The sequence below is a fragment of the Tetrahymena thermophila genome (assembly GCF_000189635.1).
Source record: "Tetrahymena thermophila SB210 genomic scaffold scf_8254752, whole genome shotgun sequence".
Classification (NCBI taxonomy): Eukaryota; Ciliophora; class Oligohymenophorea; order Hymenostomatida; family Tetrahymenidae; genus Tetrahymena; species Tetrahymena thermophila.
Genome location: NW_002476512.1, coordinates 1,239,677 through 1,258,645, shown reverse-complemented (window position 1 = coordinate 1,258,645; position 18,969 = coordinate 1,239,677). Strand labels below are relative to the sequence as shown.

General features: G+C 22.2%; 4 protein-coding genes across 4 annotated transcripts; 3 read left to right on the top strand and 1 right to left on the bottom strand. All coding sequences in view use genetic code 6, as the record gives it.

The window, feature by feature from the left end:
* Positions 1 to 1,371: 1,371 nt before the first annotated feature.
* TTHERM_00122210 (ubiquitin-conjugating enzyme E2) lies at positions 1,372 to 2,237 on the top strand (the record flags this gene model as incomplete). The annotated part of the gene is made up of 2 exons (XM_001010817.2): positions 1,372 to 1,510; positions 1,627 to 2,237. The coding sequence occupies 2 exons, from the start codon at positions 1,372 to 1,374 to the stop codon at positions 2,235 to 2,237; spliced, it is 750 nt and encodes a 249-aa protein (XP_001010817.2).
* Positions 2,238 to 2,955: 718 nt separating this feature from the next.
* Positions 2,956 to 6,067, bottom strand: TTHERM_00122200 (hypothetical protein; the record flags this gene model as incomplete). The annotated part of the gene is made up of 10 exons (XM_001010816.2): positions 2,956 to 3,115; positions 3,169 to 3,294; positions 3,351 to 3,544; positions 3,622 to 3,791; positions 3,851 to 4,194; positions 4,364 to 4,605; positions 4,662 to 4,857; positions 5,044 to 5,446; positions 5,526 to 5,608; positions 5,814 to 6,067. 10 exons carry the CDS (start codon positions 6,065 to 6,067, stop codon positions 2,956 to 2,958), a joined length of 2,172 nt encoding a protein of 723 aa, XP_001010816.2.
* A 1,418-nt stretch (positions 6,068 to 7,485) lies between these two features.
* TTHERM_00122180 (hypothetical protein) lies at positions 7,486 to 8,832 on the top strand (the record flags this gene model as incomplete). The annotated part of the gene is made up of 1 exon (XM_001010814.1): positions 7,486 to 8,832. One exon carries the CDS (start codon positions 7,486 to 7,488, stop codon positions 8,830 to 8,832), a length of 1,347 nt encoding a protein of 448 aa, XP_001010814.1.
* Positions 8,833 to 10,335: 1,503 nt separating this feature from the next.
* On the top strand, positions 10,336 to 17,963 carry TTHERM_00122160 (beta-tubulin folding cofactor D; the record flags this gene model as incomplete). Its single annotated transcript, XM_001010812.3, has 15 exons — positions 10,336 to 10,424; positions 10,480 to 10,973; positions 11,027 to 11,053; positions 11,852 to 12,556; positions 12,635 to 13,177; positions 13,262 to 13,569; positions 13,755 to 13,925; positions 14,261 to 14,650; positions 14,707 to 14,931; positions 15,014 to 15,718; positions 16,095 to 16,186; positions 16,467 to 16,692; positions 17,076 to 17,176; positions 17,264 to 17,393; positions 17,892 to 17,963. 15 exons carry the CDS (start codon positions 10,336 to 10,338, stop codon positions 17,961 to 17,963), a joined length of 4,278 nt encoding a protein of 1,425 aa, XP_001010812.3.
* Between the last annotated feature and the right edge of the window lie 1,006 nt (positions 17,964 to 18,969).

Genomic DNA, 18,969 nt, shown 5'->3' with positions numbered 1-18,969 from the left:
TATTTATAAGTTCTAATTAACTCTTATTAAGTAATTGAGTAAGATATCAATTTACTAATAAACAATTTAACAATTTTTTCACATATTTAAATGCTAAAGATGCCAATTTATAATAAATTCAACAAAAAAAAATGTATTAAAAGAAGATATACAAAAGTTAGTAAATAAAATTAATATTCAGAAAATTTAATTTTGGAAATTTATTTATTTATAAAAGTATTTTATTGATTAAGTTGTTTGTATGTATTAAATATTTTAGTTCTTATCTAAATAAATATGCTTATTAATTATATTTTATTATGTACTTTTAAATTATCTTTCTTGTGAAGAACTTATAATTTTTTATAAAAGTATTTTATTAATTAAATTTTTTATATTATTTATTTTTATTATCAACAAGGATAATCTCTCTTCCTGTTGCTAAAGATTCTGACGATTTTTAATTTACAATTGATTTTTATAAAGCATAGGAGAAGTATCATCAAAATAAAATAGTATTTTTATAAAAAATGTATTTGTAATAAAAATGTTTCACTTAATCAATATACAGTGAAATCTGTCTATATTGACCACTCTTGGAGATTTTATTGTATTTAATTTTTAATTAAAATTAGCTTTTAAAATAATTGCAATATTTGATCTTTAAAAATATAAAAATAAATAAGAAGAAAAAAACTATTTTTTCATTTTTAATTCTGAATTAGAAAAAAAAAATACAGAAGAAATATTTTGATTAAAATAGAGCAAATTTTATCTCTTTTAAAAAGAAATAATTAGACAATCATTATAAAAATTTTTTTTGATGATCAAAATAAACTTTTTATGTTACTTTATAATTATAAATCCATATGAGATTCCTGTTAGTTTTAAAATAGTTTTCCTCAAAAAGGAAATAAATAGACAATTTAATATAAATTATTTTTTTGATCATCAAAATAAATTTTTATTTTACTTTACACTTAAAATTCATTTGAAATTCCTGTTAGTTTTAAAGTAAATTTTCCACAAAAAGAAAATAATGAGGCAATGTTTTATAAATTCTTTTTTTGATCATTAAAATAAAGTTTTATTTTACTTTACACTTAAAATCCAATGGAGATTCCTGTTAGTTTTAGAAAAGATTTTCCACATTTGTTTATTCTTAATCAAAAATTAGCTCAAGCAAGCTAGATGCTATTATAAGTTTTAAATTATCTTTGCTGTGAAATAGATTGAGTTATTTATAAAACTATTTTATGATCCTAAAATGTGTTCTAGATTCTATTTTTTATTTTACTTTATGTTGAAATTTTATTAAATTCAATCAAATAAAAAATATAAAATAAATAATAATAAAACAAACAAACAAATAAATAAATAAATACTATAAAAATGTCTTAAGAGAGAGAGGAAATATTGTAAAAAGAGATAACATCTGTTTAAGATGAAAATGATATAATATCTCTTGACTAAATAAAAGATAAATAATATGTTTAAAGAAAAAAATATTAATCAAGAAATTTACAAATAAGTATTATCAAAATACCTTTAAATAGAGAAGAAAGGTTATAAAAAGAGATAAGATCTGCTTATGAAAATGAGATAATATCTGTTTACTAAAAAAAAAAAAATTATCTACTTACTCAGAAAATTAGATATAAAGAAAGAAAGAAACAATAAACAAACTACCTTCATTTAGACTAAGAAGAATATAAGGAGAGATATCTCACTACGAATAAAATTAAATATAAGGAGTTAAACTCAATTATAATTATTAAAATCCTGTAGCAATATACTTAACTATTTAAGGACCTAAAGGTACTCCTTACTATGGAGCATGGTTTAATTATGAAATGACTTTTCCAGATAATTACCCTTTCGAACCTCCTATAATAACTTCTCTTCAAACTGTCTATCATTATTCAGAATATAATTGTTTACTAAAAGGGGGATGCTTTGGTCATGCCCCTAGGCATTTAGAGTATAAAAGCGGCTGGTTACCTTCTTACAATTTTGATAGATAGATAAAAAAAGTAATTGATTACTTTTATATTGAACACTTTACAGATATGTGGGTTGATACAGTGACTTATTAGATCTACTTAAAAGACAAAGAATAATTTAACAAAAATGTTAAAAGCACAATTGCTACAGAAAAAGCAAAAGAATAAGTTAAACAATACTTAGTCTTCCAAAAGTGTATAAAATAATTTTTACCCATAAATTCAGATAGTGTATTCATTGACTTATTTTTTTGAATAATTCAGAAATCAATTAAAACCATACGATTTTAAATACTTCTACTCGTATGTATATTATATATCTCTATTAAATAAAACTAATTAAATCAAATATAATGCAATAATATCCAAGTTTAAAAGTTTAATACGTGTTTTTGATATTTTTTGTAGATTAAATATCAATATCTAAAACAAAAAAACTGTTTTTACCTAAGTGGATGGAAATCTTTTTATTTGTGGTAAATATATTAAAAGTTGAATTATTCAATAACAAAAAAATTTTAAATATCATTTTATAAAATTAAATTAAACTTTCTTCATAACTTTACTCTAAACAACTATTTATAATATTATTTTATTTTTTCCTAAAAAACCAATATCTTCATTTAAAACATTCAATTTTTAAAATTTAAATAATCAATATTGATAATTTAATAGAATATAAATAACATGATTTACTTTTTATTTTAAAATAATTTCAGAATATTCAAAATTAAGAATATTTTTTATAAATATTATTTTTAATAGTGTTTTAAGAGTTTAATGATCAAAATATATTTTCATCATAATCAATTTTAAACTAAGTAAAATTTAAACATAGAATTAATGTAAAATACATAATAAACAAACATATAAAAATGATAGTTTAAGAACTAAAATTTAAAAAAATTGGAGTAAAATTAAATAATACTTTATAATATTTTTATATAAATAAAAAAATTTAACTAATATTAACTCAGTCCCTAATGTTAATTTATGATCCCATGCTATTGTTAATATTACTGTTGTTGTTATTGATGTTATTTTATTGTGATGGACTGTTTTTTTGAGGAAATAGTCTTTACTGTAATTCTATTTATTCTTCTTATTCTTATTTAAATATTTTTGACAAAACCCTATTTATTTTTTATGACTAATTTAAATATAATATTGAATGATTAAAAATTACTTAATTCCTTTTTTAGCATGATTCTTAGGGACTGGTGTAATTTAAGTCGGGAATAAGTTATCTTAGATTATCTTTATTCCTTCGTTAATTCTGTCTCCTTCCAATTTGTACTAACTATATACTTCTCTATTTAAAAAATTTAATACATTACTTATTAGCTTTAAAAAAATATTATTTTATACTTTTTTGCTTGCTAAATTAATTCTCTTTAATTTCTTATTGCAGCTATATTATCTTAGTGCTATTTTTCCTTTTCTAGCATTTGCTCAAGCTTGTAATCATTTATTCTATGCTGTCTATCAAAGTTTTCATGAATGTAATCTAGCTTCAAGTTTCTTAACTCCTATTTAAGTTTGCACGTTTCTTCGATTTCTTGCTGTAATTAAAATCAAAAAATTTTGAACAAGCTATTTATTTATTTCATTTTATTAATGCTCAAATAAATTTACTTACTTATTTTTTTATCCTATTTTCTTCGATCTATTTGAATTTATTATTAAGTTATATTTTTTTTTATTAGTTTTCTCGATAAACACCGAGTTAATTTTCTTTAAGTCTTTCCTCTTTTTCCTTTTTAAGCTACTAAAGAGAGATATCCATTCTTATTTGTTTTTCCATATTTTCTATTTTAATACATCATATACATGAGGTTAATAACTTTTAAGGATTAAATTGAATATACGTTTATGCTTCTAGTCTTTGTCTTAAAGTTTCTCAACAAACTATGAGAAATTCAATTTTTCTTTATATTTTTATGTTTAAATAAAATTATCTAATCTCATTTCTTCTTAAGATAGTCGTTCTTTCATTTTCTACTACTTTTCTTATATTTTCTGTTTATATTATTCTTCTGATATCATCATTTTATTCAAAAGCTATTTATATTGCTTTTAACTTTCCTTCAGGTCTCTCATTTAACATTCTGATTTTGCTCTTGAAATCTTTTCATTTCTCTCTCTTCTTTTTCTCCTTTTCTGCTCTTATTCTTGTTCATTTTAAACACTCTACTCGTTCTATTTCTGCTTACTAAAACATTTTTAAACATAAATAAATTAAAATTAATATTTTATTGGTTATTTTATTTGATTAAAATTTATATGTTGTTGCTAAATAAAATATTAATTAATTAATTAATAATTTATCTTTAATTTCTTATCTTTGAATATTCAAAAATAAATAAATAAAAAAAGATTACATTTCCTCAAGCCTTTTCATCACTTCTTATTTTTGTTTAAATTTTTCATCCTCTTGAGCCTTATTGAGAGACCTGATTTACTCAAGCTTTTCAAGTGCTCTCTCTCTATCTTTTTCTTTTTTCTATTACTTTTTTATTTCTTCTCTTATTTTAAATTCAGTCATTTTCTTCTCTCTTTCTGCCATTTCCTCAATCATTTTTTATCTTTTTAAGTCATCCAGATATATAAACTTTGCTTCTTTCTATATTTTAAGTTTGAAATTAACAAACTTTTCAAAAAAATATTTTTTATTTTTACCTATTTTTAGAGTTTTAACTTATTAAATCTATTGATTTCTTTCTCCATTTAGCTTTCAAAAGGGTCAAAATCTTAACTCACTTCATCTCCATTATTATTTAAAACAATACTTCCTTCTTATACTTCAGGTGTTTCATGACTTGATCTTAAATACTTAACTGTCTTATCAAACAGCTATGACATATGTAAAGGATCCCTATTAAAAAAATTAAAATGCTACCATCAAATTACAAAAACCATGTTATTAAAATAAATTTATCTATAATTTAAAGTCAAAAAATTTTGCTTATGTAAAAAGCAATAACTAATTTTTATTAGGCAATTAAAATAATATATGAAAATAATGCCATTTTGTGCTTTTGATTAAAATAAAAACTATTACACTTTATACTCACTAAAAGAACGATAATGAAGAGTAGGTTTTTAGTAAAAACTTTTAAAATTTATATTGTTTGCTGAAGTGATATTAAGATTATCTTTAGAAGTTCTATTGTTAGTGTTGCCAAAACTTGTTATTTTTTGTAGTGGAATATCTTTATTTTATCCAGATGAAATATGAGGTTAAAGAAAAAATTGTTATCTGTCTTGCCTAGCTCCAGAGATAGCTGTATTAGCTTTTGTAGATGCAACTGATTGATTTTGGGATTCTTTATTTGGTTATCTTTACTTTGCAAAAAAGTTGTTATTATTATTGTTTGATGTAATTGACTCATTAAGTTTTAGCGCCTATTCTCTTTCTCTTTTCATTATCTCTTTTCTCTATCTCATTATGCTAATATAATCCTCTATTTTTTAAACATGACAAGTTTATGAATACATACATGCTTTGTTAATTAGTTTATTTATAATGTAAATTCAACTTACAAATAAGTCTTTCTTGATGGTGCTCGTATCTAAGCTATTGAATTTTTTCAGTTACATTAGGGCCTTTAAAGTCATCTAACTGCCTTAAGTTTGTTTTATAAAAATAAGATATTTAATATTTCTATAAATGTCTACATATTCTAATAACAGAATCAATCTATCATTAATACTACTAAAAAGGGAGATAAATATGATAAAAATGTTAACAAACACACATTCTCATTGTCAGAAATATCCTGCAAAAGTTTTCATATATGTTGTTTAATGAAAAAAATAACTTATTTCTACTTTTATTGGAGACTTGATGGTAGTATACCTAATTATTTCATAGCTAATTATGTGCGAGGACTATCAATACGTATTTAAGCCTACTTTCCAGATTATGGAAGAGTAAAAACTATAGAATATTGTCTAGGCTTAGACCCACTTAATCCTTTAGGAGTATTTATTGCTGTAAACGAAGGTAATTACTATGCTAAAATTGATCCTCTCTGCATATTGCTAAATATGTTAATCTAATTAGATTGAAGATTATCACTCATTATTATAATTAAAATCAGTTGCTAAATTTACTGCTTATAACTTATATCTAATACCCTTTAATAGTTATTTTTTATAAATTAATTTATGTATTTTCATATATTTTTACTTAAATTAAATTTTTTTTCTTAAACCTCATACCAATATAAAACATTATTGCAAAATCAAAGTCATGCAAAACATTAACAACCAAGCAAAATATTTACAAATTATTTGTTTTTCTAAGTTTTGTTTTTTAATCTATTTGAACAAATAGAACATAAAAAAAATTCTCTCTTTAAAAAATTACTGAACTATTTAAATTTCATCAGTATATTTGTTATATTTTTAGTTATTCTAGATTTATTTTATAAAAATTTGAAAAATTATTTTATTAATTTTAATTTTTCAGTGAGTACTTTAATAAAAATCTTTATTTTTTAATTATTATTTTGGTTAATATTTTTATCTAAAAATATCTTTAGTACTTGAAAAAGATAATTCTAGATTATTAATCTAAAAAGCTTTTACTATACCAAAGATGATCTTTTTTCTTAATAAATAAATACTACATAATTAATAGAAAAAAAATTTAGTATTTTTAATCGATTTAGCATAATTATAAATATTTTTGAAGGTTAAATCCTTTTTAAAAAGTGATATTAAAATATTAATGTAATTCTTATTAAATGTCTCAACAAATATTTTTTTGAATTTTAGAAAGCAATTATTTGTTTAGTTAAAAATCAAAATATATAAAAAAGCAGGGGCTGGTTACTTTACTTGAAGCATTTACATTTACTTAATTTTTAATTATAAAGTTAAACAAATTGATTATTTTTCTTGTTAATAATTGTAAGACTATTATGCAAATTATTTATTTTTTTTCTATAATCAATATAAATTAAATAAGAAAAATGAATTTTTAAAGATGATGTTATATGTTGCTTTTTCCTCTTGGACTTTTAAAAACTTGTTACTTACTTTTAAGATTTAGGCTTTATAGGATGCAGCACTAAAATAATAAATAGCTTTTTGTTAATTATTGACTGGTTATTAAGATAATATCAAATTAAGTAATAGTTTGTATAGTCTGATTTCTTATATTAAAAAAAGCGAGATTTTTTGAGGTAAAAAATAAATTGTTATATAATCCTTTAGATTAATTAGATTTTTAAGTCACAATTAATCATTTTTAGTAGGTTATCGAAAAAAATAAGAAAAATAATCTGAATCAAAAAATTGAAAATAACAAATTATTCATTATCAATATAAATTGATTTTACTGACATAAAAAGGACATAATAAAGGTTTTTACGGATAAATTTTATTTGGTCAGCAATATTTTAACCTATAAAAAGAGTAAAATCAGCAAATATTTAGCTTTAAGATCTCTAAAAATAAATCTGCATTTTGTTGAAAGGATAGTGTAAAATCTAAAATGAGTATAAATTCTATGACAAGTTCTATAAGTTCAGATTATGATTTCAATTCAGTTACTTTTTAAAGGAAGTAAGAATTTTCTGTGAGCGATACAAGTAGTTCTAACCTGAATAGTGTTGCTTAAATCAGTTCCAATTTTACTTTGAATTATTAATAATAACTAGAGAATGATAATAATCAATCTGATAAATAGAAGTCTGTCACAAGTATAGAGGAAGAAGAGGAGAAAAAGGAAAATAATTATCAAATATAAAAAATATAAAAAAAGATCAGGAAAGTCAAATATTTACTCAAGTTATGTCAGCCTTTAGAAATCAATGAATGCTTTTTAATCGAGGGCGAGTTTCTTTTTTATCCTAAGGCCTTTATGAAATATTAAAGTCAAAACCACCTGGAATAATCTTCTTAAATGAACCAATTCAGACCTGTTAGAAAAGTAAATTTCTTTGATGATTAGCGCATTGATGTGGAGTTAGATAATTTTATGGATTGCTATGGTAATGTGGAAGTAGTAAAACAGTATTTAAATAGATTGAATGATTAAAAAAGTAAATAAATGTGTATGTATGTAAATTATTATGAGATGTTAATTTCAGATCAATACTAAACACTAAAATTAGTCAAAGAATATTATTTAAATAAAGAATAAGAGTTGATTGACAAATTAGATGAAAATTTTTAAAAGTCCTTGCAGTAAGCTCATAAATTCATGGAACAGTTAAACAAATAAAATACTCTTACGCTATATTTTTTAAGGAGAGTCAACCCAATAAATTTATTCAAAAAATCCCACTCGATGGGTGCAACAAAAACTCTTTTAGACATAATTTTTGGATAAGATGCTGTTGATAAGTAAACTCTGAAGTAAAGGCTTATGAGAGAAGGAGTGCCTAATTTGATAGACTACAGAGGTTTAGTATAATATATGATTCAATCTTTCTCTGGAACTGAAGGTGAAACAATTGATTTAATGACTGTTGACATGTTTAAAATTCCTTGCAAACTTTAATGTATGAATCTCCCTTTAAGTAGTATAGAAATAATTCCTGGATATACTGTTTACGATGAATTGCTATACTCTACATACACACCTACTAATCCAAAAATTATCGATAATATCTTAAAAGTAAGAAAAGAATAATAAAATATACAAACCCAAACTTACTAAATAGATATTAGCGATTTTTCATACGAAGCTAAAAGTGAACAGTTTGTTGAAAAATATTATCCAGATGTTTCCTATTAATTAAAATTTAAAAGAAAAAAACCTGAAAACTTTAAAAAACCACTATATCAATAGGAGTAAAATAAAACTTTTAGCAGCATGGGTATTTTTTCTGACTGAAAGAATTCTAAATTACATAATTGAGTTAATTAATTATCAGATATACAAAATTTGTTATTAAATTGCAAATTTATATTCATATATATAAATAGTTTAAACAACTTTATCAATTAATTTACTATTTATTTTTTTAATATTAGATAAATATATTACCCCTTTTTGCAATATTTTCTTTTTTTAATCTATTTATTTTTTAGTTTAAAATTAATTTTAAAATGGCTTAAAAAAATTATAAAACTTAAATAAATAAAAAGTCAATAATTCACTTCAAAATTAAATGAAATCAAGAATTTATTGGCATTTTTATTTTTTTTTGAGATATATACTTTGCATTCTTATTAATTAATTAGGACCGGTTTACAATATATTTTTTTATCAAAATTGGTCTTAATAAAAAGCGTATCAAAAGGTATTAGCTCATAGAAATATGACAAAACTAAAAATTAATACAGTAATTATGTTAAATGAAAAAAAACTTTAAAAAATATTTATAAGCTAATTTTAAAGTTTAAAAATAAATAACTTAAATCTTTAAATCAGACTTAAAAACATATTTTTCAATCAAGCAATTTTTAAATTTTTAAAGATTTATCTTTGCCTATTCTAAATGTAGACTCTATAAAAAAATTTATATAACTTAATTAAAATGAGCTTTTAAATTCAATTTGTATTAAAATTGCTAAAAAATGTAATTATGCTTTCATAATGTATTATTATTATATATTATTTAGTATTGTTTATTGCTATTTTACAGACATTAAAGTTAACATAAAGATTTAAACCAATGTTTTGGAATCAGTGAAAAAATATTGATGTATAATTATCACTAACTTATTAGGTAACCTATGTTCTTTTTTGATTTACATATTATTGGTATATTAAAATTAGGATAATGTATTAAGCATCTCAATATATTTCATATTAAACCAATATTTAGGAATCAGTGGATAATGATTGAAGTATAATTATCACTAATTTATTAGGCCATCTATTTCTTTTTTTATTTTTTTCTTCGAAATATATTAAAATCAGGAAAATATATTAAGCATCTCAATATATTTCATTAATGGAGAACTTTCAATTTTGAATTTAAATAACCAAAATTTTTTTAAATAAACAATTCTCTTAGGTAAATGATAGTCTATGAAGTGTTTACGAATGAAGCTGCAAATATTTTCATTATAAATGAAATATACCTTTTCAAATAAATGTATTTTAAATATTTAAGATATTTATTTATTTTATGTTTTTATATTTTAATTAGTATAGAAAATTCAAATAATTCATTCATTTTATCAGAAATTAAGATTTATTACTCTTTTTTTTTTGATAATTAGTACAATTTTCTATATAAATCACATCAGAATTAAAGAAAAGGTATCAGTAAATTAAATAAAAATAATTAATTAATTTATTAATTAGAATTGTCTAAATATTTGCATTTTAAAAACAAATATTAAATTTAATTATTCATTATTTCCATGAAAGTTTTTATTATCAAAAATGACTATAAATTGTAAATTAATTAATTAATTAAATATTATTAAATAATTGATTTTAAAATTTCAAAAAAGAATCTTTGGAAATAAATAGTAATTAATTATTCTAAAAAAATAAATAAAAGATACAACTTATTTCAAAATTAAGTAGAGAATCAAAGAAAGGCGACCCAAAATATTTAAAAAGGTTAACAAATTATTTAGATCGAAAAATGGCCTATAACTAAGAATCTACCTATTTAGACTTGAAGAAACAAGTGCATAATTTCAGTTACGAAAGTTTATTTTAAGAAGGTTAAATCCTCGAAGGCAAAGACATTCAATAAGATTAGTTAAATGAGTTGCATGAAGGCGTATCTCAAAATACTTATTTATTCGTTTAAGAGAAAGACATATTATAAGCGGATGTAAAGAATGTTTGCCTATATTTTAGACACACAGAGATAGAAAAGTAGGCTAATTTAAAAGAAGAATAAATCAAAAAATTCCCATTTACTATGATTACAGAAAGATTAAATTATATTATTCAAAAGTATTAAGAATAACCTGTTTTACTTGATACAGTAATGGATCATATTATACTACCTCTTATGGAAGAAGTTAATCTTTACTTGTAGAAATTTATGAAGGAATCATTATAGCGTAATTTACTTTGATATAATGAAAATCATTTAAATTATATTTACTTAAAATAGATGGCGAAGACTCAGAGTTTATTCAAAGTAAGGCATTTATTTTAAGTTTAAAAAATTAAAAAAAACCTAAATATGATATAAAATGATTAATGTCTTTAAAAAATTCAAAAATAAAGCGTAGCACTCATCATAAAAAGAAAATAGTTAAACTAAATTGAAAAAATGATATTAAAGAAATTAAAAGAATGAAAAAACCATTTAAAATTAATATTAATTTAGAATAAAATGATAAAATCTAGTAGAATAAAAAGAATAAATAGACTGTCAGTATGTATGCTTAAGAAATGTGTTTATAAGTTAACACTTTACAATAAAATTTATAATGGCAGACCATAATAACATTAGAATTAAATTAGTTTAAAAGTATAAATAATTAAGGCAATGAAATTATTTGAGAATAAATAAATAAACTTTTATTAGGCAAATAAAATTAAAGTATTCAAAAACCAATAAATAAATTTTGTTTACTCAATCAAAAATATTTAAAAAATAGTTTTATGCAATCAATTTTTAAATCAAAATAATATTAAATTTAATTGAATTAAAGAAACATTAAAAGATATTCTAGATTTAATTTTTAATGTGGTTTTTAAAAATATAATTTTGCTTAGAATTAATAAAAAAGAACATTTATTTTTTATCAAATTTTCAAGTTTTAAAAGAATGAATCAATCAACTACTTTAATAAAAACAAAAAAATTCAAGTTTATTTTTAAATAAAAAATGAATTTTAAAAATAATATTTTTATATTCAAAATAATTGGATTCTTTCTTCTTATTTAAGCTTAATATTAATATTCTTTATCTTATCTTAATAAAATGTAGACAAAAACTAATAGAGCTTCCATTAATTGATATCAATTGTTTATATGCTTTGTAAAGTGAGACACTATAAACATATTAACAAATTTTTCCCACATGAAGTAAAAGATCTAGAACCTGTGGTATATTATTTAATTGTTTAAAGAGCTAGATAAACTGAAATTTGGGAGACTAAGTATGTTTTACTTTTGTGGATGTCTATCATTATTTTGGTTCCTTTTGATTTAGTTACCATTGATTCTTCACACATGAATATGGAGATTTTTGATGCAGCCATTGTAAATAATCCAGCTCTTAGAAAGTAGCAAGGTGTAAATGCTCCTTAAAGATGTAAAGGCATTACTAATAATTTGATTGAAATTGGTAAATATTATCTTAATAGCTCAACTAAGCTTAGAGAAGCATCTTCTTAATTCTTAAGTAACTTTTTCGCTCGTACAGATATTTAAAAGACAACTACTTTATATGAATTTATTGAATGGGCTATTAAAACGGTTTAGTTATTTGAGAAAGATCCATTTTCTATCAATTTATGTGCTGGTATCTACTCCTCTATTGTAGAAATATTTAAAATAGGACAACGTAGAGAGTTTTTAAAAATCATTCCTCTTTTAGTACCTTTGATAAAATATGAAGATGAAAAAGGCAAAAAAATCATTGAAAATACTGCCTTACGTCACCTTAAATGCAAACTAGCATAAAGAATAGGTAATCATCATTTAATATTAATCATTATTTTTACTAATAAATTTGAATTAATTCTCATAAACTTTTGTAATTTAATAGGAATGGTTTACTTGAGACCAAGACCTGTTGCATGGGCTTACAGAAGAGGTAATAACTCACTGTTAGAAAATATGAAGAAGACTATTACAGATTCAAAGCTTCAAACTAACGTGTAAAAAGTAGAAAATAAATCAAACTAATCAGTTACAGAATCTAATAAGAATTCAAAAGTAACAGAAAAGTCAGCTTAGGAGCAAGCTATTGATTTATAGAATAGCCAACAATATTTTGAAGATGTTGATTAAGAAAAACTAGAATGTATCATAGATTTCTTGTTGGAATGCTTAAGGGATAAGACAACTGTAGTAAGATGGTCTGCAGCTAAAGGTATTGGACGTATTACTTCAAGACTAGATATAAGTATGGCTGACGATGTTGTTAATGCAATTTTAGATTTATTCTCTCCTAATGAAACTGAAGATACTTGGCATGGAGGTTGTCTCACTTTAGGTGAACTTTCAAGAAGAGGTTTACTTCTTCCATCTAGACTTAAAGAAGTATTTCCTATACTCTACAAAGCCCTCCACTTTGATTAAAACCAAGGTAATTTATCATAAAATTTCATAGAATTATTTAATTTACATAATTAATCTTTATTAAAAATTGAATATTAATTTAAATCTAAAGGTAACTATTCTGTTGGTGCAAATGTTAGAGATAGTGCTTGTTATATTACTTGGGCCTTTGCACGTGCTTACGATCCAGAAGTATTGTAGCCTTATGTTGAAGAATTGGCTAAAAATCTACTAATAACTTGCTTGTATGATAGAGAAGTTAATTGTAGAAGAGCAGCTTCAGCTGCATTCTAAGAGCACGTTGGAAGACAAGGTTCCTTCCCCCATGGCATATAAATTCTCACTGAAGCAGATTACTTTACACTTGGTCTTAGAAATAATGCTTATTTAAATATAGGTCTTTATGTATCTCACTATAAAGTAAAAATAAATTTAATTTAATTAGCCTAAGCAAAAAAAAAAATGCTTCATTTCATTCAACTCATAAAATTGTTTCTTTAATTTATCTTAAAAAATCAGATAAAATTAATTCTCAATTTAAAGTTAAAATTATTAACTATTTTATTAGAATGATAATTATAATATTTTATGTATAAATTAAATAGGTTTATTTAAGAAGTTTTATTGAGCACTTAGCTTTTTCTAAACTTCGTCATTAAGATATAGAATTAAGAAGACTTTCAGCTTCTGCACTTTGTTTAATGACTTCTCTTGATCCTGAATTTATGATAAAGGATGTTCTTAGAAGTCTCTTAAATTATGTCACTCATGACACTGTAAATTTCTTAATGCTTATAAAATTCTAAATGAAAATTTAATAATAATTTTAAGGAATAATTTTTATTTTGCAATTCTAAATAAGCAAAAATATAAAAACTTAGTTAGAAAACTAACTAAATAAATAAATAAAAATGAGTATATTTCTAAAATTAAATAAATTATCAAATAGCTTCCCTATAAATTTTGATAATTTTAAAAAGATTAAAATTGATTGCAAAATAAAAATTATTTTAAGTTTATTTGAACAAAAATTATTTTAAATTTTTTTGAATAAAAACAAAATTACTTTTTTTTTAATTATTTTTTGATATTTTTTTTGTAATTAAAAAAGGTTGAAATTAGACATGGTGCTTTATACGGAATAGCAGAAATATTGGTTGGTGCTTGTGGTAGAAGCGATTTACATAATATGAAAGGTGAGATGAAGGATAGTGTTTTTTTGAAAACATTATCTTCAAATGAAAGAAAATTGATTAAAGCAGGAGAATATATGAGCAAATTTAAAGAAGATTATGAGGTAACTAGATATCAGAATAACATCAATATATTACTTGGTGAAGATACTCTGGCTACTGTGTTAGATGTTGTTAATTAAATAGAAAAAGCAAGACTTTTTAGAGGTAAAGGTGGTGAGTTTATGAGAGTAGCTGTTTGCAGATTAATAGAAGCTATATCTATTTCTAATTTACCAGCAAAGGCTGTCCATTTAAAGAGATATATGGTAAACACTATTCAATCTAATTATCGATTTTATCTTATGATATTTTTTATTTAAAGGATACTTTAGAAGAATGTTTGAAGAGTTTTATCGAAAATATTTAACTAGCTGCTAGTAAAGCACTCAAAATATTTAGTGCCACTTACCACACTGAGCCAAAAAAAGAATTTAACCAATATGTGACAAAGTTTATCGCAGCTGCTTCTACTGATTTAAATGTTGCTGTGACTAGAGGTTACACTCTTGGTTTAGCAGCATTCTCTCCATCTTTACTAAAAGCAAACGTATAAAATTATCTTAATATGATAAAATTATTTTTAGGTGATTAGTTTAGTTTTAAAAAATATTCATTTTAAAAAAATTTAGCTCACTGAAATTTTAAGAGTTTTAGGTGAAAACTGTAAAACAAAATCTAAGGAAGAAGATGACGCTGATACTCGTAAATACGCTGTAAATGCATTTTATAAGATAATAGCTATTCTAGGTCTAGATGGTAACACCTGCATATCTCAAGAGCAATTTAACTTCATCTTTGATTAATGCAAACAAGTTATGGGAGACTATACTATGGACAAGAGAGGAGACATAGGTTCAATTGTAAGAGAAGCTTCTATGGTAGTCCAACAAAATATTTTAAAGAAATGGGTAATGACAAAATAATAAGAAAATGAAGAAAATAAAACTAAATTAGTGATTTCAAGTGAATTGATGCATAGCATCATTTGTCTGATCCTACAATAGTTATCTGAAAAAATAGATAGAGTAAGACTTGTTGCAGGAAGTGTCATACAAGAAATTTTTGATAATCTTTATGATACCCTTCCTGATTTCCCTAAAAAGAAAGAGCTCCAAGCAATCTTTAACAAACAAAACATAAAATCTTTAGTGCAAAAAGACGAAGACAGAATGGATGCATTTTTTGAAACTGAAGTCATCAAAGCAGAATTAACTCATTTTTCAAATGAGCAAAATGTTAAAATAAATGATTTTATCTTTTATTGGAACTAGCCTCATGGAGTGTACCCAATAGTAACACAACTCTTATAGCATGCAGAATACAACTATTACATAGTAATTTTTTTTTAATTAAATTTTGAAGAAGATAAATTTGAAATCATAGATGATATTTTCTTAAATAAATTTGAAAAAAATCAAATAAAACAAATAAATAAATAAATTATTTTATCATTAAAAAAATTTGATTTTCTGAAACAAGTAATAAAATAAAAATGACGACATAAATTTTACAATTTGCTTAGAATAAACCATAAGACTATTTTAAGTCAAACAATAAAAAAAGCATCATATTTTATTACTTCTGATTAAAATGAAAAAAAGATGATTTTAAATTAAATTAAATTTAACTCTTAGTTTGAAAATTAATTTATTTAATTTGCTTCAATAATTATCACTTGAATTGATCTTATAAATATTGTTAAAATTTAAGATTAAGGGATTGTGCGTTAGTGTTGGTGGAATCACTGAAAGTGTAGTTAAGCATTCTCTCGGAGCTCTGACTCAGTTTATCTCTAATATATCGTAAAAAACTTTACTTTTATTTCTTTAACTATGTAAGTGTACCCCACCATAAAATATCATTAATTGTTTATACATCAGCTTAACAAATTAATTATTGAAAATTTGTGTGTAAACATTCGCTTAAAAATTTTAAAACCCCTATGAAGTCGAACATTTTCAAATCTCTGTAAATTCAAACATTTTTAAATCTATGTAAAGTCACACAAGTTTGATATTTACCTGAATATTTTTTTTTCTCTTTTATTTAATAAGTTGTCATACATATTTTTTTTAAAACAAGAAAAACTTAACTTCAAAATGAGGTCTTTGAACTCACCTTTGAAAATATTATAAAAATCTTAAATGAGTATGCAAAAGAAGAAAGAGTAGTCATTCCGATGTTCAAAACTCTTGATTTTATGTTTGAAAAAAGTGAAATTCAAGAGTGGGCAAAGACAAATAATTATGGAGAAAAGATATTTGAGATTATTTGCAAGGAAATCAAAGGAACTAAGTCAATATTAAAAGTAATTAATACATTTTATTTTACTCTGCCATCTTTCTAAATATTATTTTGTATATGAATTCTCCTATAATTTAAATAACTTGAAAATTAAGGAAATTAACAAAGATATTTACAATTTAATAAATCTTTTTGAGATTGTATTGTTTAAGACAAAACAAATAAAAACTTGATGAAATGTGAATAATTAAAGTTTTTAAAGCTGAAATCTAATTTTAAATTTCAAAGCAAAATTAATTAATTAAGCACATATCAAAATAGTTTTTATTCAAAAAATTTATATAACAATTGTAACAAAGAAGATTTTTTTTTAAAATAATTTTTATTTGTTCTTTAAAAAGATTTATTTTTGCTTTAAAATATTTATAAAAAATTATTGTAATAAAGATACCTTCATGCGTTGGCTTGGTTGTTGGATTGATGAATTTGTAAAAAGAAAGTATATAAAATGATATGCTAGAGCTCATTTTATCAATATTAACTCACAAGTAAATACTACATTTTAATCGATATTTTTAATTTTTAATATAGTGCAGTTTCTCTAATTTAATTAATCACAATTAATATTTAAATAGATTCCCAAAGGTTAGAAAAGCAATGTCTGATAAATTATATCTTCTTTTGCTTGCTTCTGGGGAGGATCTTTTTGGAGAAGAAAAGAGCGATGCTTGTATAGAATTATTAATGGAAAGAGACTGGTTAGAGGTATATTAAATTTTAATAAATTGACAATTATTTAAATAGCTAATCAAAAATACACATTACACTATTTTAAGAATTCCTTTGGCTTCTTTTAAAAACAAAAATTAATTATAGCCCACCAAAAAAATAAGTTGGCGTAACTTTCGAATATAAATTTAAGATAATCCTTTAAATTTATCTTTTTAGATAGTTCTATTAATTTTATTGTATATCAAATTGGTATATTTTTACTCTTTGAGGCAAAAATTCGCAAAGATAAAATAATCAATGAATCAATATTTGAACTTACTGGATAAATTTTGATATTAAAATAAAAAAAATTATTAAATCATTCAAATAGCTTTTTATTATTCAACCAAATATTTTAAGCAAATTGCTTACTGTTTAAATACTAGAAAAAAATAATTTAAAGAAAAATGATTCAAAATTGACAAATTTAAATTTAATTTTTAAATTCAGTTTTTGAGTAATTCTTCATCTTAATTTAATTCAAAATATAAGGAAAAACAAACATTCGAAGAAGTAGAATAAAAATTCAGAGACATATTTAGCTTAACTAAAAAGACTGATTGAAAAACACTGTTTTAAAAAATAAATTGAATTTAATTGCACTTACAAATAATAACATTAATAATGATTGAATAATCAAATATTTTAAGAGTAAAAATATCTATGTATGTATGAATGTTAAATAAGTATCTGACAAATATTTTAAAAACTATTTTGACTTTCTATAATGAATCCAAAATTTAATTTGAATGAATATTTATCAAGTAATATGTAAAGTTAAGCATTCAAGTAAGATTTTTAAAAAATCTAGTTGGATATTTTTAGGAAAATTTGAAAATATGCTTTCTATAAATTTACTGAATGTTTTAATTTAAATTCAAAAGTTGTAATGTAATTTAATTAATGCTAACTTTCCTTTATTTATCTATTAGATGATATTTAAATCTTATTTGTTTATTTATTATTTGTATTTTTCACTATCAAACTCGCAAAGTATAATCAATCGAAATCAAATGGAATAGATAGAAATAACACTTGAATAAAAGCTTTAAATTCTTTCTAGCATATCTTTAATATGTCTAAAGCAAATAAATAATTGTATATAATGTTTTTCCTTCAAACTAAATTAATTTACTTGTTTCCTTTTAAGTTACAGCGTTTAAAATCAAATTATACAATCCTTTAATTTCAATAAATTATGTTTAATTTATTTGCGACTCTACTTTTTATTTATTTTTTAGTGAGTCAAATTAATTTTTTAAAAACATTTTAAAATCATTCACCAAAATTTTATTACTTTACATTTATTAAAGAATTTTAATATCTAATTTATGAGGAATAAAAAAGATGAAGTATTTACAATGCTCAAGGAGGTGTTATTAATTACTATTTACACATGATTTAATAATAATTCTAAAATTAAAATTTTTAGTCAGCAATAAACCAATCTCTATTTTATTTAGAAATAAAAAAAATAGTACACATAATTTAGTAAGTAAGCTTTTTATAGATTTTGCATATTTTAGGCTTATTTTAGTTATTGGCGTAGGCTAATTTATTTTAATTAACT